The sequence below is a fragment of the Gossypium raimondii genome, chromosome 9 (assembly GCF_025698545.1).
Source record: "Gossypium raimondii isolate GPD5lz chromosome 9, ASM2569854v1, whole genome shotgun sequence".
NCBI lineage: Eukaryota > Viridiplantae > Streptophyta > Magnoliopsida > Malvales > Malvaceae > Gossypium > Gossypium raimondii.
In genome coordinates, this window is record NC_068573.1 from 22,892,467 (window position 1) to 22,916,229 (window position 23,763).

Consider the following 23,763-nt stretch of genomic DNA (forward strand, 5'->3'; position numbering starts at 1 on the left):
TTGTTCGATTAAAGAAATACCACTGAGTTTTACTTAGCGTGTAATTTTGTTTTTCATGCGCAGGTTAGGTACTTTTCGGTTTGCCGCAGATTCAACATCCAACAACGAATCCCAGACTCAAGTGTGGTGATGTTATATTTTATAATGGCATGCACCTAGGGGGTTCTTTGTTGATATGTTTATGATGTGATGATATTTTGGTTTCTTAGTGAAATGATGGATAATTGTATATATATGTGGTTATAGTTGAGGCAATGTTGGTATGATAGCTTAGCTTAATGTTTTGGTATGTGTTTTTTACTTAAAGCTTGATAGCCTAAGTATCTAAGTGTTAGTTCAATATTGGTAAGATTAGTATGGATGAAAGCTTTGAATGGTTGATGCCTTGCTGGTATGTTTGATGTTATAAAATGTGGTACCAATGATGGTACATTGGTTAGGTATAATAGATGATTGTTTAGGCATATTTTGAGTATGTTTAATTGTGTTTTGGATAGGTTAAATGGTTAGTAATTGAGTTTCTTAATGCTCAAGCAATTAGGAAATTGTAAGCTTGTGTTTTAAGGTACTTTTAGGTGCACATGGCCTGAGATACGGTCTGTCACAGGGTCGTGTGTCACAAACAGGCAACACACACGGGCATGTGCCCTGAATGTGTTAAAAAATACTATAGGTGTAAAGTCCATACAGGCTGACACACGGCCTGCGACACAGTCGTGTGACCCAAGTTAGTGAGTTATATGGGCTGAGACACAGGCTGGGACACGACCGTGTGTCTCAAGTCAGTGAGTTACATGGGCTGCGACACGGCCGCGTGCCCCCTATTTCTAGGTATTTTTGAAATTGACTTAAAAATTTTAGAATTATTCCAAATTAGTCCCTGTTTGTTCATATGCTATATTTAGGGATATATGACTCGAATTAAGGCATGTAAGTATATTTATACTCTGATTTGGAGTGAATAGCAAACCTAGATTAAGTGAAATAGGTCATTCTACTAACATCATTGAAGGTAGAAGTAGTAGTAGTCGGAGTATGGTTCAATACTCTGATGCTAATAATTGGAATAGTCTTGTTATGTATCAAATTCCTAGCTTTCAGAAGGGAATAAATAGTGATAAGAATGTAGACAGTGGAAGATCAAGTTTAGTATTGCATAACATGATTTGTTATTTGATTGTATAAGACTCTATTATGAATGTATTAGATTGACGTGACCTGCCCCTATATAATATGATGTTAATGGTTAGCTTACATTTTAATTATGATTGATTATCTGTTTTGATTTGTTAGTAATGCCCGTGACCCTAATCCGACGATGGGGAGGGGTTAGGGGTGTTACAAGAAGCTTGAAATAAAGAATGAATAGATGGAAATAATAGTTCATTAGTTTCTGTATATAAGCATCCTCTAGGTAATTTGAATTTGCTTTCACTATGTTCCCATAAACTTATCTGTGTGTATTTATGTTTCAGGTTTGAGTGCTATAAGAATGCACTAGGAGGAACGATGCTAGGATTGCGCCAATGAAGTGGCAAAATGAGCAATTATGCATACAGTGGAAATGTGTTATAGCTAGAACCATGTCCTATGAGTCTGTCTACCAATAACTTCAATACTGTTAAACGTTATATTAAGTCTGATGTAATAATTTTGTAATAATATATTTAGTTGTTCTTAAACAATAAGAGTAACCATTTTAGAATAATAATGAAAGATTTTTAACATAATATGTGTCTATCAACTGTTTAGATATTTTGTTAAAGAATCGCGTATAGTAAAACTCGAGATCCAGACCCGACGAATTAAGTTAGGTTGAGAGCGTTACATTTTTGCAACTTGGGTAGCAATGATGCATCTATGTGTCACTCACCGTTTATAAAATTAAAACTGTGTTAATATTATTGCCAATGCTATACAATCTTATAAGGTCGCATTTATGATCGAATAGATTAGAATGTGAAGAAAATTGAGATTATTATTGAATGTGGTTTTGAAACTTATTGCATATGTTAAATTAATTATATTGAAATGTTTGTGTAATTAATTTAATATACTTATATATGATATTCGCCAAGTTAAATTAAGACACATTTTATGCTCGACACATAGATTGAATAATTTAATTGAAATCATGTGAAATCTATTTCACTAATTTCAATTGGAGTAAAATAGAGTATTTTAATAATTTAATAAGGCAAGTTTTGGAAGTGGCTGATGGAAGTGCTAACTTCGATCAACATTACGCCAGACAAATAACTTGCATTATTTGTTGGCATGTTTGACCAAAATATTTTGCCAATTTGCTTGCATATTTTTGAGGATTTTGTGCATCAAGTCTCGTGTTTATTTTTGGAGAATAGATTTAATCAAACAATATTAATTTTCAAGGATTCTTGTGTGATCTATATTAAGATATGCAGTCCAAGAAGATATGGGCTGACTTTATGATCTTTTGTATCCTTATATTAAGTATGATTGATTTGATGAGATTTGAGCATATCAAGATGGATTAAAGCTTACTTTGTGAAGATGGATTTGTTCTCTAATGTGGAAGGCATGATCAACCTTGATAAAGAGTTTTTTAGGCAAGGGTTTTTTGAAGTGGTTGTCGAAGTGCCAACGGAAGTGGCCACTTCAGCCTTGCACTTTGACAAGGAACATAATTTGCCTTATTTAGAGTTGGAAATATTTTCAACCAAATCACTTGGGTAATGACTTAAATGATTTTGTGGACGTTTGCTAACCCATATTTGAATATTCATCTTATGGAGCAACAAACCTTTGAAGATTAGATTAGATCGAATCAAACAATCGAATCCCTTTAAATAAGGAGATTGGATCAAGATTGCATTGAAGGCTTATCTCCAAAGATCCTACTTTATCTTGGACTTTATTAGTATATTGTATCTTGCTATTTATTAGCTTCTATTTAATAGGGATTTTAGTTGTAATTGATCTTTAGTATGTTAGCAAGTCTTGAACTTCTATATATTTGAGATACTTGTATAAGTTTATGTACGAAGTTATTGATATCACTTATCAATTCATAGAGGAACGTTTTTGTAAGAGTGCAATTGAGAGAGTAAAACTTTTTTTTTGTTTGGTTTCACAATCTAAGTTCTTAGGGGGAGAATTTAGAGGTAAGAGGTCTAGTTTTTGGATACAAAAGTGAGGTTCTTCTACTGGGGTGTGATAGAACTAAGGTCACTTATTTTGTGGTTCAAAAATAAAATTCATCTTATTAAGTTAAGCTTTACAGACGCAAGGAAATCAAATTGTATAAACAATTCTTGGAGCTTATTAATTATTTTATTTTTTAAGTTTGTTTATTATAGTGACACTCTGAAGTGGCACTACTGACAAGCACATCTATCCAAGCAAATTGTTTTTAAACAATTATTGATTGTAGGTTGCAACAAAATTAATAAGTTTTTTTTTAAATATCATGTTAAAATATCTTAATTTTTATCTTCTGCGTAGGGAAAACTAAAATAGGTGTTTGAGTAACAAAACAATTTAATCCCAGATTAGCTGAATTTCTCATTAGTTAGCACCAGAAAGAATTTTCTTAGAAAGTCTGAAATACAGAGAGTATTTCGATCGCTCAACCAGGTGAGTTACGTAGAGGCGAAAGTGGTTGAGATTTGCATTGTGTTGTAAACGTATAGTCAAAATCAGATTCATCTACTCAAATTTACCAGAAGTATATTTCATTCTTTTTCCCATATTAGTCATAAAAAAATAAAAACTATAAAATATATTAAAGATTTAGATAAAATTATAAAAAAATTCATAGAAACTTATTAATATTATAAAAACTTATAAAATTATAATCAATCTAATAAATTATTAAAAATTAAAAATCCATAAAATTGTAAATATTATAATAACTTATAAAAGTTATAATAAATTATTAAAAATATATAAAATTATAAAAAAGTCATTTATTTATTCCTCATTTAGGAGATCAAACGGCTAAAATTAGAATAAACACGTTGCATTAAACCAACTCTTGAATAATAAGAATAATCGTTAGAATATTTCATGTTGATATATGCTAATATTTGCAATCATTGGATAATGAAATTTTGGTTTTATATTAATTAGTTGTACCAAAAATATTTTATAGTATGCAATACTTAGCAAATAATTTTCAACTTTTTAGGTCCAAACTACTGTACTGTATTGTATTTATAAAACTAGAGATAAAAAATTAAAAAAATTTAAAAAATGATAAACTATCAATAAAAGAAGAGAGTCCAACAATTGTCATTTTATTTGTTTTCTGGTTGATAACATCTGATTTAACATGAAAATGACCCCAATGATTTGATAACTATTCCCTCATCTAATGATTTGTTTGGTACCATATGTTTATTCTGACTTTTTAAAAGCAATAAATGACTTATAATTTTATAATATTTATAAACATTTTATAAAATTTCTTTATAAGCTTCTATGATTTTATGATTTTTATTAAAAAAGTGAAAGATTAATTCTGCGATTTGATTGGCTAATCAGTTGATTTTAATAGTCAACAAAATGAAAGACAGAACTGCTATTGGGGAGCTTAACTGATTTTTTTGTTAGCAACAAAAGTTGAATTGAATTTTGTGTTTTCCCAACTTTTTATATCTATAAATCAAATAAAAATATATTAGTAGTAGTGATATGAAGGACTGGATCCAAATTCGTAGTTCATACTTGCATGTATTACATATAAAATTTATAATTTAAGTTTCAATCTGATTTCAACTTACTTCTTCAAAATAATGATATTTTGAAGTGTTGATTTTCATGAATTAATTTTAAAGAAGATAGCGGAGAATCCAAAGATAACTTTTGTTTCTACCAAAAGATACGTAACTCACATTGAAATTATAGTAAAACTAATAATCCAACCATTGGAACAACAAATCTGACTTTTTCGTGGACATCCAATAGAAGATCATTTGGAATATAAGGGCACCAACTTCATAATTATTCCCACATCAGATTTAATTGGGGAATTGTTTTTATATTAAGGTTTGATTTTTTTTCTTTTAAGTTAATACCTGAACTTCTTAAACTTTAGGAGATTCAATAAAATATAAAGAATTATTTTGTACAAAAACTTTAAAGCCTAGCTTAAAAAGAAGAAGTTCAAACTAAAAATTTTCTTAGTCTCAAAAATGATTTAACCTAAAACACATAACTTCATTTTAAATTTCTCAAGAAAATTCCAGAATTATTCATACTTAGTGCAACAATGCGCATTTGTCAGTTTCTTGGATTTCTTTAGGATTCATCGTGCTAGTGTTCATCATCATATAAATACATATTATAATATGAAAGGGTATTAAATATGTAAGTGATGGAGCATTCCTATAATTTCTTGTGGAAAGTAAATTTTTTTAAATTAAATTAAATTATGGTAATTAAAAATTACAATTAAATCACTAAATTATTCAAAATATTCCATTTAAGTCATTAGGCTATTAAAATAAATGTTATATGGCTTTTTTTGTTCATACTGCTTGCACTAATCGAAAGCTATATTTTCCAGTCTCTTCTACAATTCAGTATTTTTTTTCATGAAATAACTTTAGACGTCATAAATTCGCGAAACTAAATTGAAACAATTTTTTTCTTTTATCTCCGACACTGACCTTCAAAACAACTTGAATATAAAATATGTTATTCTACTTGTCGATAGATATTGATCCACCGTACCGATCATCAAATTGTCGCTTGGAGCTCGCCGACAGAATTTTTAAAAAAAAAAAATACTCAACGACCCAATGATTTAAATAAAAACTTTTGAATCGTTTAGTAACTTTAATGAAAACTTTCGAATAATTCAATGATCAAATTATAACTATTTTAATTAAATGACTAAAATAAAATTTTATTATAATTTAATGAAAATTAATATAATTTATCAGTGCTACTATGGTTTTATTTTATCCCGTTTTCCCAATAACAAAAGGAAACAAATATATTTTATATAATTTACCATTCTGTCAATTTCCATTACAGAATGAATCTCTCTTTCCTATTATTCATTTGTTTGAATCAAAATTTTCTATCTGAAATTGAACAAGAGAATGACACCTGAAAACTCTCCACCATCTCTCATACAACTTCCCACTTTCATCTTCTTCTTCTGCACAGTTCTTCCACGAACTCATTCCAGGGATCACTCACTACCTTACGGTGATTGCAGATCTTCATTTGAATGTGGAATAATGAAAGAATTAAGTTACCCATTTTGGCGAAACCAACAATCTCATTGCGGCCGACAAGGGTTCGAGCTTCAATGCCAACCACATGAATACCCAGTTATAAACATGGAAAACCAAACTTTCATTGTCCTGGAAATCGAACAAAACAGCCAGTGGATGAAGCTTGCACGATCAGATGTTTGGAATGGCACCTGCCCACTACTTGAAACCCAACTGAATCACCCTCCTTTTAGTTTTTCCGCTACTGGGATACGCAACCTCAGTATCTTCCATGGCTGTCAGGTAGGAAGCACTATTTCAGAACAAGCATATAACTTTTCTTGCACTACCAAGAATGGTAGCATTGGTTACGATTATGTTCTATGGAAAGCATTTACCGGTCCTGCAAAGCTATGTTATTTGCAATTTACGGTTCCAGTTCTCATCACGGCTTATGATCAGCTGGTTCATAGAAGCCTGACACTCAAAGAAGCTTTGAATGAAGGTTTTATTGCTGTTTATCACTTTGAAGAAGAGGAGTTTTGCAGAAAGTGTAGGACATCAAGGGGAACATGTGTACGAAGCATGAATGCCACACAGGTTCTTTGCTTTTGTGATAACGGCGGTCTACAGAAGACGCCATGCTTAAAACATGGCAAATCTCTGCCTTTTTGTTTATCAGCTGTGAGATCTTAATTTCTCTTCAATTATTATGTACTGTGTGTTTGGTTGAGTGAAAAAGTAAGAGGTTTGGGAGTGTTTGGTAGTAGATTTATTTATAGATTTATTCTTAGATTGAGTTATTTGTCTTTACTTAAAATTTAGGAAGGTTTCAAAAAAAATTTTAAATCGAAAGGGAAAAACACAATTCTCCTATAGTATAATAATATTAACTTTTTATCACATGAAATTCAAATTATCTATATAAGGGTATATATATATTGTCAATTTAATCAACACAATTTAAATATGTTTTAAATTTAAAGTGACATTTAAGTTTTAAATTGATGACTGGACTGGATTAATACAAAGATAATACTTTAAAAACTCAATTTAATTGTTTGAAGTTCATTCAGCAATTTTAAATGTGGTGGTACTTATAGTTTAAACCTCACTCATTTTACTAGTTTAATTTTCTATATTGCTTTTCTACAACAGATTCTGGTTGTATTTATTCAAATGTATTGCTTATATTTGTGATTGTATTAATAACCTTTTCAAGAAAAAAAATCAATCTATGCCTATTTTAATTATTACAGTCATTCATTCTATGTCAATTTTAATTGTTTTAGTTATAAAATAATTATTTTATGGTTTAAGGTCTCTTAAGTAGATTTTTTAAGTATTAACTTTTCTTATATATTTCCTAATCAAATTTATAATAAATAAACAGTTTTATTAGTGTGTATTATATATTTCCTCCCCTTAAAAATGCTAAATATTCTTGGTTTTTACTCCTAAATATGACTAGGATTAGCTACAACATATACAAAGACTTTGAGCCTAACGTTTGTGGAACAAAACAGTGGGTCTTTCGACCAAAACCAAGAATACCTAAGTTAGAGTGTAAGTCTCCACATTTATGATTTCCCAAAGTTCTAATTATGCTACTTTTTGTACAGACCACGCCTACTTAAAATTGAAGGGGTCTAGGTTTTTGGGTAAGTTTTAATTATTTTGATTTTTTACTTCTTTTTTCACGTTATATTTCTCACCCTTTTATACTCTGCCACTGTTGTTTGATTAGGATATGGGTTTGCAAGTGGAGTAGTATTTGCATGTCTCACCATTGTTGTGTACAAAACTACTCGAATGATGAAATCGAAAACTATGAAAGATCCCAACGTCGAAACTTACATAAAGAAATATGGGTCACTAGCTCCAAAGAGATATCAATGTTCAGATATCAAGAAAATAACCAATTCATTTAGGGAGAAATTGGGTGAAGGAGGGTTTTGCAGCGTCTACAAAGGAAAGCTCGATGACGGTCGTCCCGTGGCTGTGAAGGTTCTCAAAACAGACATAAGAAAAGGAAATGGAGAAGAGTTCATAAATGAAGTCATCAGTATTAGCAGAACATCACATGTTAATATTGTTTCCCTTCTTGGATATTGTTATACCACAAACAAGAAAGCCTTGATGTTTGAATTTATGCCCAAAGGTTCTCTAGAAAAGTTCATTCACAACAAAAATATTGCCACTGAAGGGCGCCTTACATGGGGAAAATTGCATGAAATTGCAGTAGGAATAGCTCGAGGACTCGAGTACCTCCACCGGGGTTGCAACACAAGGATTTTGCATCTCGACGTAAAACCTCATAATGTACTTTTAGATGAAAACTTTTGCCCCAAGATCTTTGATTTTGGACTTGCAAAACTATGTCCAAAAGAGAGCATTATATCTGTGTTGGATGCTAGAGGGACAATTGGATATATTGCCCCAGAACTATTTAGTAGGAACTTTGGGGGAGTTTTACACAAGGTCGATGTGTATAGTTTCGGAATGATGGTTTTAGAGATGGTAGGAGGAAGAAAGAATATTGATGAATCTACAAAGGATAGTAGTAAGCTATATTATCCACATTGGGTTTATGACCGTTTACAGAAAGACAATAACCTAGGAGTGCATGGGGTAATGTCGAGCCAAGATAATGAAATAGCAAAAAATATGATAATAATAGGGTTTTGGTGCATACAGACTTACCCAGTACAAAGGCCATCAATGAATGAAGTTCTGGTTATGCTAGAAGGAAGTTTAGATACCCTCAAAATCCCACCTAAGCCTTTCATATATACCCCTTGAAGAACTCCTTTAAATGTTTATACTAGTCCAATAGCATGATTCTTTTTTTCGTTCCATGAACGACCTAATGGGCATCTAAAAAAGAAATTTTGTCAATGATTGTAGTTGAATTTGGTTAAAATATTTGTTTAGAAGTCTTTCTGCTATTTAATCATTCTTAGCTTATGTCATGGGGTAACACCCCTCGCCTACTTCAATCGTCAGATCCAAGCTAAAGGAAGCTACAATAGTCAACGGAACAGTTACATTCAAAATTTAATTAATTTTTTATTAAACATGTAATTATTTTATACATACTCATAGGTAATGTTTATAAAAAACGAGTCTAAATTGAGCTTACAAAAGCTCTTAAGTTGACCCAAGTAATAATAAGGACCATTCTGAAATATTTTACAAAAATAAAGACATTTATGAAAAATAAGGGACACAGTTGTGTGCCCAGGCAGTGTAACTCTTTGTGAACGTGTGGTTTAAAAGTAACCATTTCCACCACACGGCAGTGTGGCTGGACCATGTAACTTTCGGGAACCATGTGCCTCAAAAAACTCCTTTTTTACTAGGTTACCATAATGTCATTATGGTAACCATTTCCACCTTATCTCACACTATCCACCAAATCTTATGACCTCGTTGTATAATGGTGCCAATGTGGCACATCAAAACGTGCTTACCATAATGGTTGAATGTGAAAACGTGCTTATCATATATCAACATCCAAAAACATATAACTAATATGCCACATCAAAACCTATACATATCCATATAACCGAGTCTGTAATGATTTAAAAGTCTACCGGCACTAAAGCTAGATAGTGTGAGTTCTAGGCGATTCGATTATCGAGTTCCACAAAATGATAACTATAGAGACAGAAAATGAAACAGACTAAGTGGTGGGAGTCAAAACCACCAAATATAATTTCCTACACTCTAATTGAATTAAATAGTAGTATAGAGTAGGAGGGTCAATCCCACAGGGACTAGGATTTCTAATTTTCCTGTTTACATGACTCAATTCTTGAGTCTAGGCAGTTGTCGTGCCCAGGACTTGTACGTGCAGAATTGAAAAATAAATAAGGGGGAGTTTAGTTGATAAAGAAAAACAAGTATAAAATAAAATAAAATAATAACAAAATGATAGTTGTGAAAATAAAATTAAGTAATTTAAATTAAATCAGTAAATCAATGTGTGAGTGCCTAACCTTAGCCTCAGTACACTTTGAACTCTAACCGATCCTTGAAAATAAATTTCCTTTTTCTTAACGATAAATTGGTTATAGCAATCAATGACTCCCCAACCGCCAACTCTTCTTTGTGTAGTTGGTTCCGGTACGGCATGCAAATCAACTAGAATGATGGAAATGTGCAAGTGTACACAATCGTAATAAGTAATAAAGTGACAAGTAAATGTCGAGTTATCGTACCCATAAGGATTGTGTAAGAAAATATTTATGAAATGCAACTAAAAATAGTTTGGTGATGGGAAAATCTTTTGTTTTGAAAAAGTGATGTAAAACTAAAATTAACTAAGTAATAAAAATAAAAGTACAAATTCCTATGCACGATTTATAAAAACAAGTTTAATCAATATGACATAATTGTGTTAGATTAGTTACATTTCTTAACTTAATAGTACTAAACAATGTTCATGTTGTTACGAATAAATTCACAACTTGGTAATTTGTTAACTATAGCACATCTTGACTTACAAAATTAACTAATCTCTTGAACATCTATGCCAATTCAAACAATTAATCAATTTTAATAAGAAAGTAAAAGATTAAGTGAGGTAACAATATACTCTTACATTGAAATAGTTTAATCACAATAATCTTACAAGTTATGCAAGGCTAATGTATCGTTTAATATCGTCGCTAATTTAACCCTCACTACCTTATAAGATTAAACATGCATCGATTAAGTATTGTGTCAATTAATTACAATTTCAATACGATTAATAATTAATTCATTAGTTACCTTACAATTGTAATGCAAGAATAACATAATCATGATTTTACTTAATGAAACAATTTACCAAGACTTATAACAACACGAACATAATTTTAATTAGTTAAGTGGACGAAATGAAGTCAACCTAACACGAATCAAATTTAAGCCATGTTAATTAAATTAATAATAAAAATATAACAAGTATCTATAGACATGTTCATAACAACAACAACAATAAAAGCTAAAGGATAGGAAATTAGAATCAAATCTGGTGTTTCTCCGAAACCTGACTAGTTTGCTCCGCTCCTCCTTCTCCACTCATTCTTGTTGAGCCGAGGCTTTTACAAGCACTTAAATGCTACTACCCAAGGTGGTTTAAGGGTTCTTATCCAAGAGCGAAATTGGCAAGGAAGGGACAAGAAAGAAAAATGGGAAATAAGAGAGAAAGTGAGTGAAAGAGAGAGATGTGAGGAATGAGAGGTGTGCTTGAAATGAATATGTGAAGAGGGTATTTATAGATGGGATTTGATTCTAAAAATAGAAAAAAAATTAGCAGCCATTTTCCCTCCTTTGGCCGGCCACACATGTGGCAAGTTTGAATGTTTCAAACTTGCTAAATTTAGCTTGGGGTGAATCTTTAAAAGCACAGAAAGTGGAGGGGTTTGAATGAAATTTCAAGGAAACTTCAAGGGCTGTTTTGCAAGTCAAATAATCAACTAATTTGAGCTGATTGGGTCATCATGTTGGACGGTTTTACACAACCCATTTGCTTGGTTGGATTAATCTTTTAGTTTAGCACAACTAGGCATCATTTCATAATATAATTAATAATAATTTTTTTTATCCAAAATAAAATGGATATAATTAAAATTAATCATATTATGTATTATTATTCATCATTTTTACCGTCTTAGGCTAAAAAATTAATTCGCCTCAATGCTTCAGAAATCGCTTCACGATTTTGTGCTCCTAGCAGTGTTTATCGAGCCAGTTTTCACTATTTGTACAAATCTGTTGAAAATAAATCAAAATTTATGAAAATTTATTATAAAATTAATTAAAATTCAATATGTTAATAATTTAAGTGCAATTTAATTATTTTATAATTATTATATATTTTTCGACAAGAATTACTACGAAACTGCATGAATTTGAGTTAAAAAGGGCATGAAAATGTCTACATATTTTCTTATTTTCACTCCCTTAAACTTAATTCATTGCTCGTCCCGAGTAATGCACAAATTGAAAAGAACTTTTTGGAAACACCTTTGAAAAATTCCTTTAGAAAACATTTTTTCTCAAAGTTATGAATTTAGTATACTTATGCTCAAGAACAAAAAAAATGAGATTTATTCTACTTAAGTATACAATCATTCAAATTAATCTCAATTATTATTATGATAGCAAAATAGACTAAATTCTTTCTTAACAAAGACATGTTAAATCTTTACCAATTTGATTTTATTCCCTTATTTAAGATTAAGCTACAATTGTCAAGTTTAATTTATGTCTTCATATGTTGAACATAACAATTTCTCTCCACTAATGTAGGTAGTAGAGAAACTTGAATCAATAGGTCTTTTAAATAGGTTGTTACGTGGCTAGGCTAGGGGTAGGTAAAAGATAGATAAGTTTAGGCTAAAATACCCTAGACTCAGCTTGCATCGGACCTTCGAAATAATTACCTTCAATACACCAACTTATTTTGCTTTTACATGCTCTTTTGTACATCTATTTCTTCTGAGTACATATGCTTTTTTTTTTCGAGCATTTTGATACTTCTTTTCAACTCCTCCCAACTTATTTTCAAAGAATATTCTAAATAGTACTGAGTCTAGTGTTTGAGACAGTTTAAAGATAATTATGAGAGAAGTGATAGCTAAATATTGCAAAGGTTTAAATAAAATTAGGCCATATAGTCTCAAAGTTAGGTTTCAAAGGATAAAAATTCATCAAGGTTGGCTTGTAAGGCTCAGACGTTCCAAACAAAAGTTGCCTAAATCATTTTCAACATTCCAAGCTTCTTAGGATTTTGCCTCAAGAAATTACTAAGTCAATTCTAGAGACTTAAACTTTCATGCATGCTTAGCTTTTCTATGGAACTAAAAATTTTATTATATGATTTACATACTTTATTAAAAATACATTTATAATTCAGCTAACATAACAATTATTGAAATAATAGAACTTTATTTATACTGAAGTTTAGCATACTTAACAAAATTGAAATTTTTTTAACAAAATATAACCTAATCCATAATTTAAAGAAAGATTTATTTTGAGAGAAAATAATTTCAATTTTTCAGTCCCTCATACTTAAGATGAACAATGTCCTCATTGTTAGAAGTGAATAGATACTATACACTAGGTAGGATTCTAGAAAAGAGGAGGTGAGTCAATTTGACTGCTTAAGTATCAAGCTCTCTCTAGATCCAATCCTAAACATGTACATATCTATTGTCACACTTCTTATTTTAAAACTTGTTCATTTTTATTTATGATTTCCACCTCTTGTTTTATTATGCGATAAATTAAAAATCCTAATAGAACCTAATTCTAAAACATTAAATAACCTAGGAAAGAAAATAAAATAAAGTAAAGATCCCCCCGTCTTATTTATTTGTAGTTCTCTCATAATCTGACTCATCTTTTGCTCCATCGTCTTTGTTTTTACATGAATCGCTTCATTCTCTCTTCGATATTGGACTACATGGTTCAAATATAAAATAAATGGGTCATTGAATATTTTTGTAAGATTGCTTCTTATTGAGTCATCCAGTATTTTTGAATATCTCCGGTAAGCTTGTTGCTGCCACTGCATATGTTGCATTATGCCCATCAACTTTGATAGCTCATCTCAAAGATCTGGGTGAGGTGATTGAGTTCTGAATGTTGACATTGTCATGTCAGGTTCAATTATTGGTTCCATTGGTTCTACCTTATCAGGGATTTCAACTGACTTCATTGGTTCAATCTCTGTGGGATCTTCTTTTTATTCTTCAGGATCCTCGCTCTCTTCAACTCAATGATGTATAACACAATCTTTGGTTATTCGGTAGAGGTCTCAATATGTGATTGTGCCCTAGTTATAACCTGTCTTCTTTATGTTTGCAAGAATTTTAGCTTTTAAGCACAAAATTGTTAGTGTAAAGGGAAAGTAAGTTGGGCCAGAATGACTAGCGGCACAATTCTGCATTTCTCTCAAAATGATTTTTCCCACATCAATGATCTTTGCTGTTAAGATCGAGTATAACAAAACCATTCGCTTTAATGAAATTGTAGTCCCATGTGAAATAGGCATAAGGCTGAATCGAATGAAATAGAACCATACCTTTGCTAATGGTGTCAAATATTCTCTATGACATGTGTAAGTTCCATGCTTTGACACAGTCCATTTAGAACCCAGAATTGTAAGTTCATAGAGAATTTCTTACAGTTTTTCAGCCTTAATATTTCTCATCGAAGAAGAATATTCGTCATCTTCAAAATCAAGTAATTCAAAAAATTCATTAATAGCGTTTAAGCTTATTAGTACATTGATTCCTCGGACAGAAACTTCTGTTAATTCATTTGAGGTCAAATTCGCATAAAATTCACAAACTAATTCCTCATCTGCACTAGGCAATTTCTTAAAAAATAATTCCCGATTGAGAGCTTCGTCAATTTGTCTAATGCGCGCCATGAAAATGACATAGTTGTTTTCTTTTAGTTTAAAGCCTTTTTCAGGGTGCATGTGTTGATTCTTGAAAATACTATCGTATCTCGCTTTGGCTTCTTCACAGTGAATTTTTTTTTATGATTCTTCAATTTTGATAGAGGCCCAAGTTCTTTTGTGAGGCATGATTAACCTAAACATAAGATGGGAACAAATTTTCTCAAAAAAATAAAATTGCATAAAATATTAATAATTCAATAAATTAAATAATTAAATAATCAAATAAAATTGAAATTTAGGGGAAAATTTTTCTTACAACCTTTGTATAAAAATTAAGTACTCAATAAATAAAATTAGGAGCAAAATATTTTAATTGAAGGTTGGTTGGAAGGGTGATTGGTTGGTGGCTAAATGAGATGGAAGTGTGGTGCACAGGTAACAAGGGCGTGCAAGTTGTGCAAAGGTGTGCATGGGCTTGAAGCAAAGAACCGTAGCAGTGCGTAGGGCTGGTGTACAAGAAAGGCATGAGTAGGGATGATGGGTGCAGGGGCAGCAGGACTGGTGCGCGAGTAGGTGTGCGGGCAGCAGGCAAGTGCATCAAGCGAGGCTTTGTGTGAGCAGCAACAGCAACGTGCAGGAACTGGTGCAGGAGATGTTGGGTAGGTGAGCCAAGTACGTGTGCAGCTACTGGCCTAATGGGAGCTATTGGGTAGTGGTGGTGGTGGTGGTTAGGAGCTGCGACACTTGGTGGATTTTGGATATTAGGGTCGATGGTGGAACGGGTGAATGAAGGTTGGTTTGATGGATGGTGAATCATGGAGAAGGTTGGTAGAATTTATAGTGAAGGGAGGAAGGAATTCAATTTTCTAAGTCCTAATTCCACATAAAGTTAATAACAATTAATAATGTTTATGATGTATATTAAAATATTTTTTGCTATTACTTTATTTATTAAAATAAATTTTACTAAAATATGATAAAGTTTAAACTAATCTTAATTCTATATAAAGTTGATAATAATTAATATATATTAGAATCAATATAATTATATATTAATTATTTTCACCTTATTTATTAAAAATTAAATTAAAAATTTTATTTTGGTGCTTCAAAAGATATTTACAAAAGGAGACAACTAATTTCAATATTTACAAAAAGAGCAACTAAATTTTGCAAATAATTTAATTAAGTACCTAGACTTAAAGAAAATTTTAAAATTGAGTTGCAATTAAAGCTTGGATCAAAATTGACCCTTTTATTTGAAAAACTAAAAATTTATTTTGCCATTTAGGGAATAATTTCTCGGAAGGTTATGTTCAAATCAATTCTGAGGAAAGATTGGATAGGTCACAAGCGATCCCGCTTAAGTTCCAATCTCCTAGACAAAATTTATTTAAACATACTAATCCCGAAAATATACCCTAAATCATTTATTTAAAAATAAAATGAGAAAATTTAAATATCTAATAAAATGATCGAGACTTTATCCCACTCAATTTTATTCTCCCAGTAATGTTTTAAGCGGTGAGCATTGACTCGAAAATTACCTCCCTTACCTTGAAGTTCGACAACTCCATAGGGAAAAACTTGGTGAATCGTCAATGGCCTAAACCAACGTAATTTTAACTTACCTTGAAGGAACTTTAATCTAGAATTGAATAACAAGACTTGATGACCTGCTTCAAATTCTCGAACTCAAATGTGCTTGTCATGCCATCTTTTAAGTCTTTCCTTAAATAGTTTGCATTCTCGTATGAGAACATTCAGAACTCTTCTAACTCGTTGAGTTGAAGCATCCATTTCTCTTTAGCAAGCTTAAGATCCAAGTTGAGTTGTTGGAGAGCCCAATAAGTTTTGTGTTCTAACTTCAAGGGTAGATTACAGGCTTTCCCAAAAACTAACCCATAAGGTGACATCCCTAAAGGTGTATTTTATGCTGTCTTGTAGGCCCATAAAGCACCGTCTAGTCTTTTGGACCAATCTCGTCGGTTCGGACAAGCTACCTTCTCGAGTATGCCTTTTATCTTTTGTTTTCCAGTTCAGCTTGCCCATTTGTCTGCGAATGGTAAGCTGTGGCAACCTTGTGCTTCACTCCATGTTTGTCGACTAACCATTTCAACCATTTGTTCACAAAATAGGACCCCTCATCTCTGATGATGGCCCTAGGAGTTCAAAACCTTGTGAACACATGTTTTTGCAAAAACTTCATGACAACCTTGACATCGTTCATCAGATGCCTTGGCCTCAACCTACTTAGACACGTAGCCTACTGCTACCAATATATACTTGTGACCAAAAGACGGAGGGAAAGCGCCAAGGAAGTCAATACCCCAAACATTGAATAATTCTACCTCAATGATGTTTGTTTAGGGCATCTCATTTCTGTTGGTGACGTTTCCAACCCTTTGGCATTGTTCACAACTCTTTACATAAGCATATGTATCTTTGAATAGTGTTGGCTAAAAGAATCCGACTTGTAATACTTTGGCTACAGTACGTATACCTCTGAAGTGTCCTTCATTCGGAGCTGTGTGGCAATGATATAAAATCTTATGTACTTCATCTTCTTCCATGCATCTCCTGATTATTTGATCTGCACACTTTCTGAACAAGTATGGTTCTTCCTAGAAATAGTACTTCATATCGTGAAAAAACTTTTTCTTTTTTTTTGATATGACTTATCAAAAGACATCAAACCATAAGCTAGATAGTTAGCAAAATCAGCAAACCAAGGGGTATTATGGATATGATTTACCTTAAATATGTGCTCATCTAGGAATGTCTCCCGAATGGGTGCAAATGGAGAAGTCCCTTCTTGCGGCTCTAATCTAGACAAGTGGTCTGCTACTTGGTTTTTCTACTTCCTTTCGATCTTAAATTTCTAGATCAAATTCTTGGAGTAAAAGTATCCATCAGATTAATCTCGGCTTAGCGTCTTTCTTGGCAAGTAAATACTTAATTGTCAAATGATCCGTATAGATCGTCATTTTGGTACCTACAAGATAATATCAAAACTTGTCAAAAGAAAACACAATAGCAAGTAACTCTTTCTCTGTTACCTATAATTCAATTGAGCTCCCGTCAGAGTCTAACTTGCATAGTAGATGGGATGAAAAACTTTGTTCCTCCACTGGCCTATTACAGCTCCTATTGCAAAGTCACTTGTGTCACACATCAATTCAAATGGCAATTCCCAATCTAGTGTGATGATGATAGGTGCTGAAACTCACCGACTCTTCAAATCATTGAAAGCTTTTAAACACTCCTCATTAAATTTGAACATCGTATCCTTCTCCAATAATTTACATAAGGGTTTAGCAATTTTGGAAAAGTTCTTGATAAATCTCTGATAGAGACCGTCGTGACCCAAAAAGCTCCTAACAGCCTTTACAAATGTTGGAGGTGGGAGTTTCTGAATAAGATCTACCTTTGCTTTATCTACCTTGATTCCATGTCTCATTATTTGATGCTCTAGAACAATACCTTCCCTTACCATGAAATGACACTTTTCTTAGTTAAGTACGAGGTTTGTTTCTTCTTATCGCCTTAGTACCTTGGCTAGATTGGCTAGTCAATCATCATTTGTATCTCTGAATACTGAAAAATCATCCATAAAAACTTCCAAATACTTTTCAACCATGTCAGTAAAAATAGACATCATACATATTTGAAATGTAGCAGGTGTATTACATAAACCAAATTTCATGCATCTAAATGCAAATATACCGTACGAGCATGTGAATATTGTTTTGTGTTGATCTTCTGGTGCTACAATCATATCCCGAGTATTTATCGAGAAAATAGTAATAGTCTTACCTAACAAGTCTATCCAGCATCTGGTCCAAGAACGGAAAAGGAAAATGATCTTTCCTTGTCGCCTTGTTAAACTTTCTGTAATCTATGCAAATTTTTCATCCCGTAACCATTCTGGTCGGTATTAGCTCATTATTCTTGTTCTCAATGATCGTAATACCTCATTTCTTTGGCACGCACTGGACCAGACTTACCCACGAACTATCTGAGATGGGATAAATTATACTCGCATCTAACCATTTTGTGATCTCTTTCTTTACCACGTCCTTCATGATGGGGTTCAGTCTTCGTTGTTCATCAATCGTCCCTTTCTTGCCATCTTTTAAGATGATCTTGTGCATGCATACAGACGAACTAATGCCACGAATGTCAACTATAGTCCATTCGGAAGCCTTCTTGAATTGTTTCAATACTAGGATAAGTTTCTCTTTTTGCTCTTTGGTGAACTCCTCTGAAACAATCACAGGCAAAGTAGAAGCGTTACCTAAATAAACATATTTTAAATGTGAGGGAAGTACCTTCAGTTCTAATTTTGGTGGCTCCTCAATTGATAGTTTTGGCTGGACATAATCTCTACTTTCTAACTCCTAAGATTCAAAGCAAGATTACAGATTGAATCCCCTTTGATTAGCTTCTAGCAAAGCTAAGTATTCCTTCCCCTCTTCGTCACTTAGAGAGTCTGATGTTAAAACTTGTTCCAATGGGTCCTCAACATAGTTGAATTCCCTTTCCATGAGTAACTCCTCTAACTCGAATACTGTAGAACAATCATCAACTACGTCAGGAAATCGCATAAACTTAGAAACATTAAATGTTACTTGATCGTCCTGAACACGCATAGTAAGCTCACCCTTCTGCACATCAATAAGGGTCCTTCTGGTTTCTAGGAAAGACCTTTCGACGATGATTGTCACCTCTTTATATGCTTCAAAGTCTAGAATAACAAAGTCAATAGGAAAAATAAATTTGTCTACACGTACCAATACATCCTCAATTTTTCCTTCTGGATGTGCTAAAGATCGATCTGCTAATTGAAGTGTAACCATAGTAGGTCTAACTTCAGCTATCCCCAATTTCCTAAATATGGACATGTGCATCAAGTTGATGCTCGCACCCAAATTGCATAGTGCCTTACCACAATATGTTGCTCCAATGTTGCAAGGTATGGTAAAACATCTAGAATCCTTCAACTTTGGGGGTAGTTTATCTCTTTGGTCCTTCTTTGAGCTACTTGTCTTCTTCTTTGTCTAAAAGTTATTTCAATCTCAAGGTCTACTGGGAGTAAATCAGTAATTTGATCAATACTTATAAACACTTGAAACAAACACAGAAAAATTAAATAAGTTAAAATTGAACATTAAAATTAACCAAAAGGTAAAATTAAAAATTTCACAAATAATGACTTCTAAAACAGTCCCCCGGAAATGACGCCAAAAACTTGGAATGATGGAAATGTGCAAGTGTACACAATCATAACAAGTAATAAAGTGACAGGTAAATGTTGAGTTATCGTACCTACAGGGACTGTGTTGAAAAGTTTTTGTGCGGGTTCATATCTCATGATTTTCAATCGAAATGATAACTAACCTAAAGCTAAATGGGGTTTAATTGAGCGTGAAATTAATCATACCCGATGGGTGTCTAAAAGTGGATTTGAACATAATGATGATAGGTGAAAAGGAGAAAGGTCGTAAATAGTAATTTAACAAAAAAATAAGAAAATGAAATGAAATGGCAGAATGGTTTGCCAAACTACAGACCTGTGAAAAAAAGAAAATAAAAATTGCTTTTTAATTCAGTTCAAGCCTATCTTTTCCAAGCCACCATTATAAGGTATTTATAAATTTTTCATATGCCAAATTTAACATGATTCCTCCTAAGATTATGACAAATTCACAATATGATTTTTAATCAACCACCGATTATGCAAATTTTCCAATTTGGCCCATTTCCTTGCTTATTGTTCCAATTTAGTCCAATTTGCTTATTTATTTGAACTTTGATATTCCAATTGTGTCCCGACAAAATTAAAACAAGAAGTCACAAGCTTAGTAGTATTTTATTCAAAATTTGACCATAAATAAGTACATTAAACACACAAACTTAGCTTGTTATCAAATCCCATTACTTAGCCGATGCTTGTCCTTAAGCATGTTGTGTATTTCCATACTAGAAATCATTCAATAATTTTTCCAAAATCAAGTCTCCTTCTACAACCAAGCGTAATGCAAACAACTTAGATGAAACAGGAATAAGAAAATTGCTAGGTTTAACCGACAAGCATTTTATAAAAATTCTAACATTATGCAAAATTCAACTACTTCACTAAATTAAAGCTTAATCAAAATTGTGAGGCAATTGTTCTCAATCAAAATTTTCCACAAGTTTGGGGCGTAATTGAAGCTTTTTACGCAAAATGAGATGACAACCCAAGCACCTCACTTCGGTTACTCAATTTGACACGTCTCCAATTAGTTTATTACTCATTACTTATGATAGCTCGGTCAGCGAAGTGTTACCAGTTTTAGTTCGTCACTTGAATCTTTTGATGCGAAAAGAGATGACAATCCAAGCACCTCATCCCGGTTACTCAATTTGGCCACATTTCTGAAATATTCACTCATAACTAAGCCATTTAAATGAGACTCGAGTACTTTAGGCAGGTTTAAAGAGCCAGCAATGAAAATGTTGACTTAGCCATAATATTTTCAAATTCTACAAAATACTTGTCGATCAAAGGAAGCAATAAGTAGTTATTTATAAATTACCCAGTTATTTAAATTAACTAAGCATAGGAATTCGAGGTTCAATTTTGAAACAGATTAAGGAATAATCTTAGTATACAAATTAACAAAGAAGAAATAACATTGCATGTCCCCCCTACTTAGCCTACATTGCCCTCAATGTGCAATTTCAAAGGATAACAAAGAGAAGGGTAAAGTGTATTCTCCGTATATGTTTAATTTGGTGGAGGGTGTTGGAAATGTCCACTTTGTAGTATGACAAGGATGTTTGAGATTTGATCTCCCATTGTGTCTCGGCGAGTCTAGATGCGATTTAGTCGTGCATCCACAACAAAATGGGTTGCTCCTCTTACTCCCTAGGAGCTGGAGTGTGTCGTCAATGAAAAACTCTAGTTTTGCGAGCAGTTCGTATACTTGGGGGGAAAAATGAAACATAGTAGGGGTGTTAACAAGGAAACCTATAGAATCCAAATAATATTCATCTAAATGATCTATAGTAAATGCATATGTAAGAGATGAAAAATCAATTCTATATGGAAAAATGTTTGTGGCTAAATGTGTGATATATGAGCCAAGTATGAGTGTTCTGTGAACCTATATAATGGCATGAAAAATTTGTGCAAACCAATATCCTAAATTGACTCTATAACTAAAGTGCATACACCACAAGAAAATTAATTCTGCTTTAGTTAGGATAGATGAAGAATCGTTGCGACTCGAATAATTAAATGTTAGAAATCTATGAATGTATCTTAGGGGCAGTTCATGAACTAATAAGGCTTTAGAGGTCTTAGAATTGTAAGTTTGGGATGTAGAGTTAGTCAAAGCTGAGTAAGGAGCATCGACATTGAAATCACTTAGTATGTCAAGTAAAGCAATATGGTATGCATTGGATTGAACATTTCTAGGGTCAGCGAAACCCATAGCCATGTCAAAATCCAAAATTGACATTCTAAATGTTTTACCAAGCAATCGTAAGCAGATGATGTTGAAGATGACATTTATATTGAACCTAAATGTTGCATAAAATTCATATATGAGTTTGCAGTATGTAGCATAGTTAATATTCGCATAAGATATCCAACCAACAACATCGAAATAAATAGAAAAGCATCTCGTAAATTAAGTGTGTTGAGGGTAAAAAGAATAATGCTCTTACAAACTGGATAGGGCAATGTCAAACTTTGTCATATCTCGTGCGGTGTTTTGGGGATGTAAATTTCAAAAATTCCTGGAGTTTTGCCTCCGACAGTATCGTGTAGGTACACCCTCGCTGGCCTCACCTATTATTTTAGGTGGTTGGAATTCTTCTTTGGCCAGACTATTTGGTGAAATCGGCATATAAATAGCCTCAGCACTATTGTTTTGAGATGTTACCGGCATGCCACTTGGCTGGTGTGATAGTTGTTGTCGAGCACGTGTGATGGCTAACCTTGTTTGGTACATAGGCAATTGCTTGTTTCAATTTGAAGGTTTCGCGCCATGGTAATCAAAGGTGATGGTTCTATGTGAACGACCCATGAGATACGTATGTAATGGAAGAATTGGCTAGAAGTTTGGAACGTTATACCTTACTACGTTATAAGCGTCCGAACGAACTGTGGGTCTTCTTCCTTGTTCAGTGTTGAACTCCTTTGATAACGGTTTTGACTTCTTCCAGCAACTTGTATCAGTCTTGATGTAGACTGACTTAAATTTTCATCATCAATAATGATGACGGGTGGTGTCGAAAATCAATTTCGATCTCGATTACGTGAAGCCGAGAAACCATCAACCACTTGATTTCTAGTTCGAACCATGGCTGACATTTTAGTTGAAAAGTAAGTGATGGCATTTGTTGCGACGGTTTACAGCGGTGGTTCACAGTGGTGGTTTTTGGTGTTTGGGTAGTCTCGGCGTTTAGCTTTTGGGGTGACGTGGCAGTGTTCTAAAATTTAGCTGTGTGACAGTGGGTGGTGCGGGTTTTGGTATTTCGAGATTGGTGGTTGTTGTTGTATGAAGGTGTGACAATGGTAGGGAGAAGATGTGAACGATGACGTTTTAAGGTTGGAGAAATGTTGCGGTATTTGGGGAGGCAAACAACAACGTTTGGGGAATAGATGGAGAAGTGTGCCTTGGTTGATGGTAGAGGGGGAAGGGAAATAATCGACGGTGACACAGTTGATGGTGGAGTTGGGGAAAGGTAAATTGGTTGACAAATTCAATCATGGTGGTGGCGGCGTATGGCGAAAACAAAGTTTTGAAAAAGGTGAGGTTTTTTTTGGGTAATTTACCAATAAAAGCCCTTTTTTTCAAAAATTACCGAAATGGGCCCATTTTTTAATTATTTACCGAAATGGTCCTTTTTCCGGGAAATCGCGTCCATGTCAGCGCAATGTCAGGGTACGCGTCAGGAAATCGCGTCCACGTCAGCGCGAGATGCTGATGTGGAAGGAAATCGCGCTTTCAAGGATGCAATTTCCTTCCATGTTCTGCATCTCGCACTAATGTGGACGTGATTTCGGCCCGCACGTGAACAGTACCCAACGGTCAAAAAAATAAAATACCGGGCCCATTTCGATAAATTTTAAAAATATAGGGCTTTTTCGGTATTTTG

The 23,763-nt window shown here is 33.1% G+C and overlaps 2 protein-coding genes across 2 annotated transcripts; both read left to right on the forward strand.

The window, feature by feature from the left end:
• The first annotated feature begins 6,089 nt into the window (after positions 1–6,089).
• On the forward strand, positions 6,090–6,902 carry LOC105797541 (LEAF RUST 10 DISEASE-RESISTANCE LOCUS RECEPTOR-LIKE PROTEIN KINASE-like 1.2). Its single transcript, XM_012627500.1, has one exon. It carries the CDS (start codon positions 6,090–6,092, stop codon positions 6,900–6,902), a length of 813 nt encoding a protein of 270 aa, XP_012482954.1.
• A 1,134-nt stretch (positions 6,903–8,036) lies between these two features.
• LOC105798664 (LEAF RUST 10 DISEASE-RESISTANCE LOCUS RECEPTOR-LIKE PROTEIN KINASE-like 2.4) lies at positions 8,037–9,008 on the forward strand. Its single transcript, XM_012628820.2, has one exon. The coding sequence runs from the start codon at positions 8,037–8,039 to the stop codon at positions 9,006–9,008; it is 972 nt and encodes a 323-aa protein (XP_012484274.2).
• The last annotated feature ends 14,755 nt before the right edge of the window (positions 9,009–23,763 follow it).

Excerpts from the sequence above, each read along its gene's own strand:
- LOC105798664 (XM_012628820.2), top strand. The coding sequence starts at position 8,037 with ATGAAAGATCCCAACGTCGAAACTTACATAAAGAAATATGGGTCACTA.
- LOC105797541 (XM_012627500.1), top strand. The coding sequence starts at position 6,090 with ATGACACCTGAAAACTCTCCACCATCTCTCATACAACTTCCCACTTTC.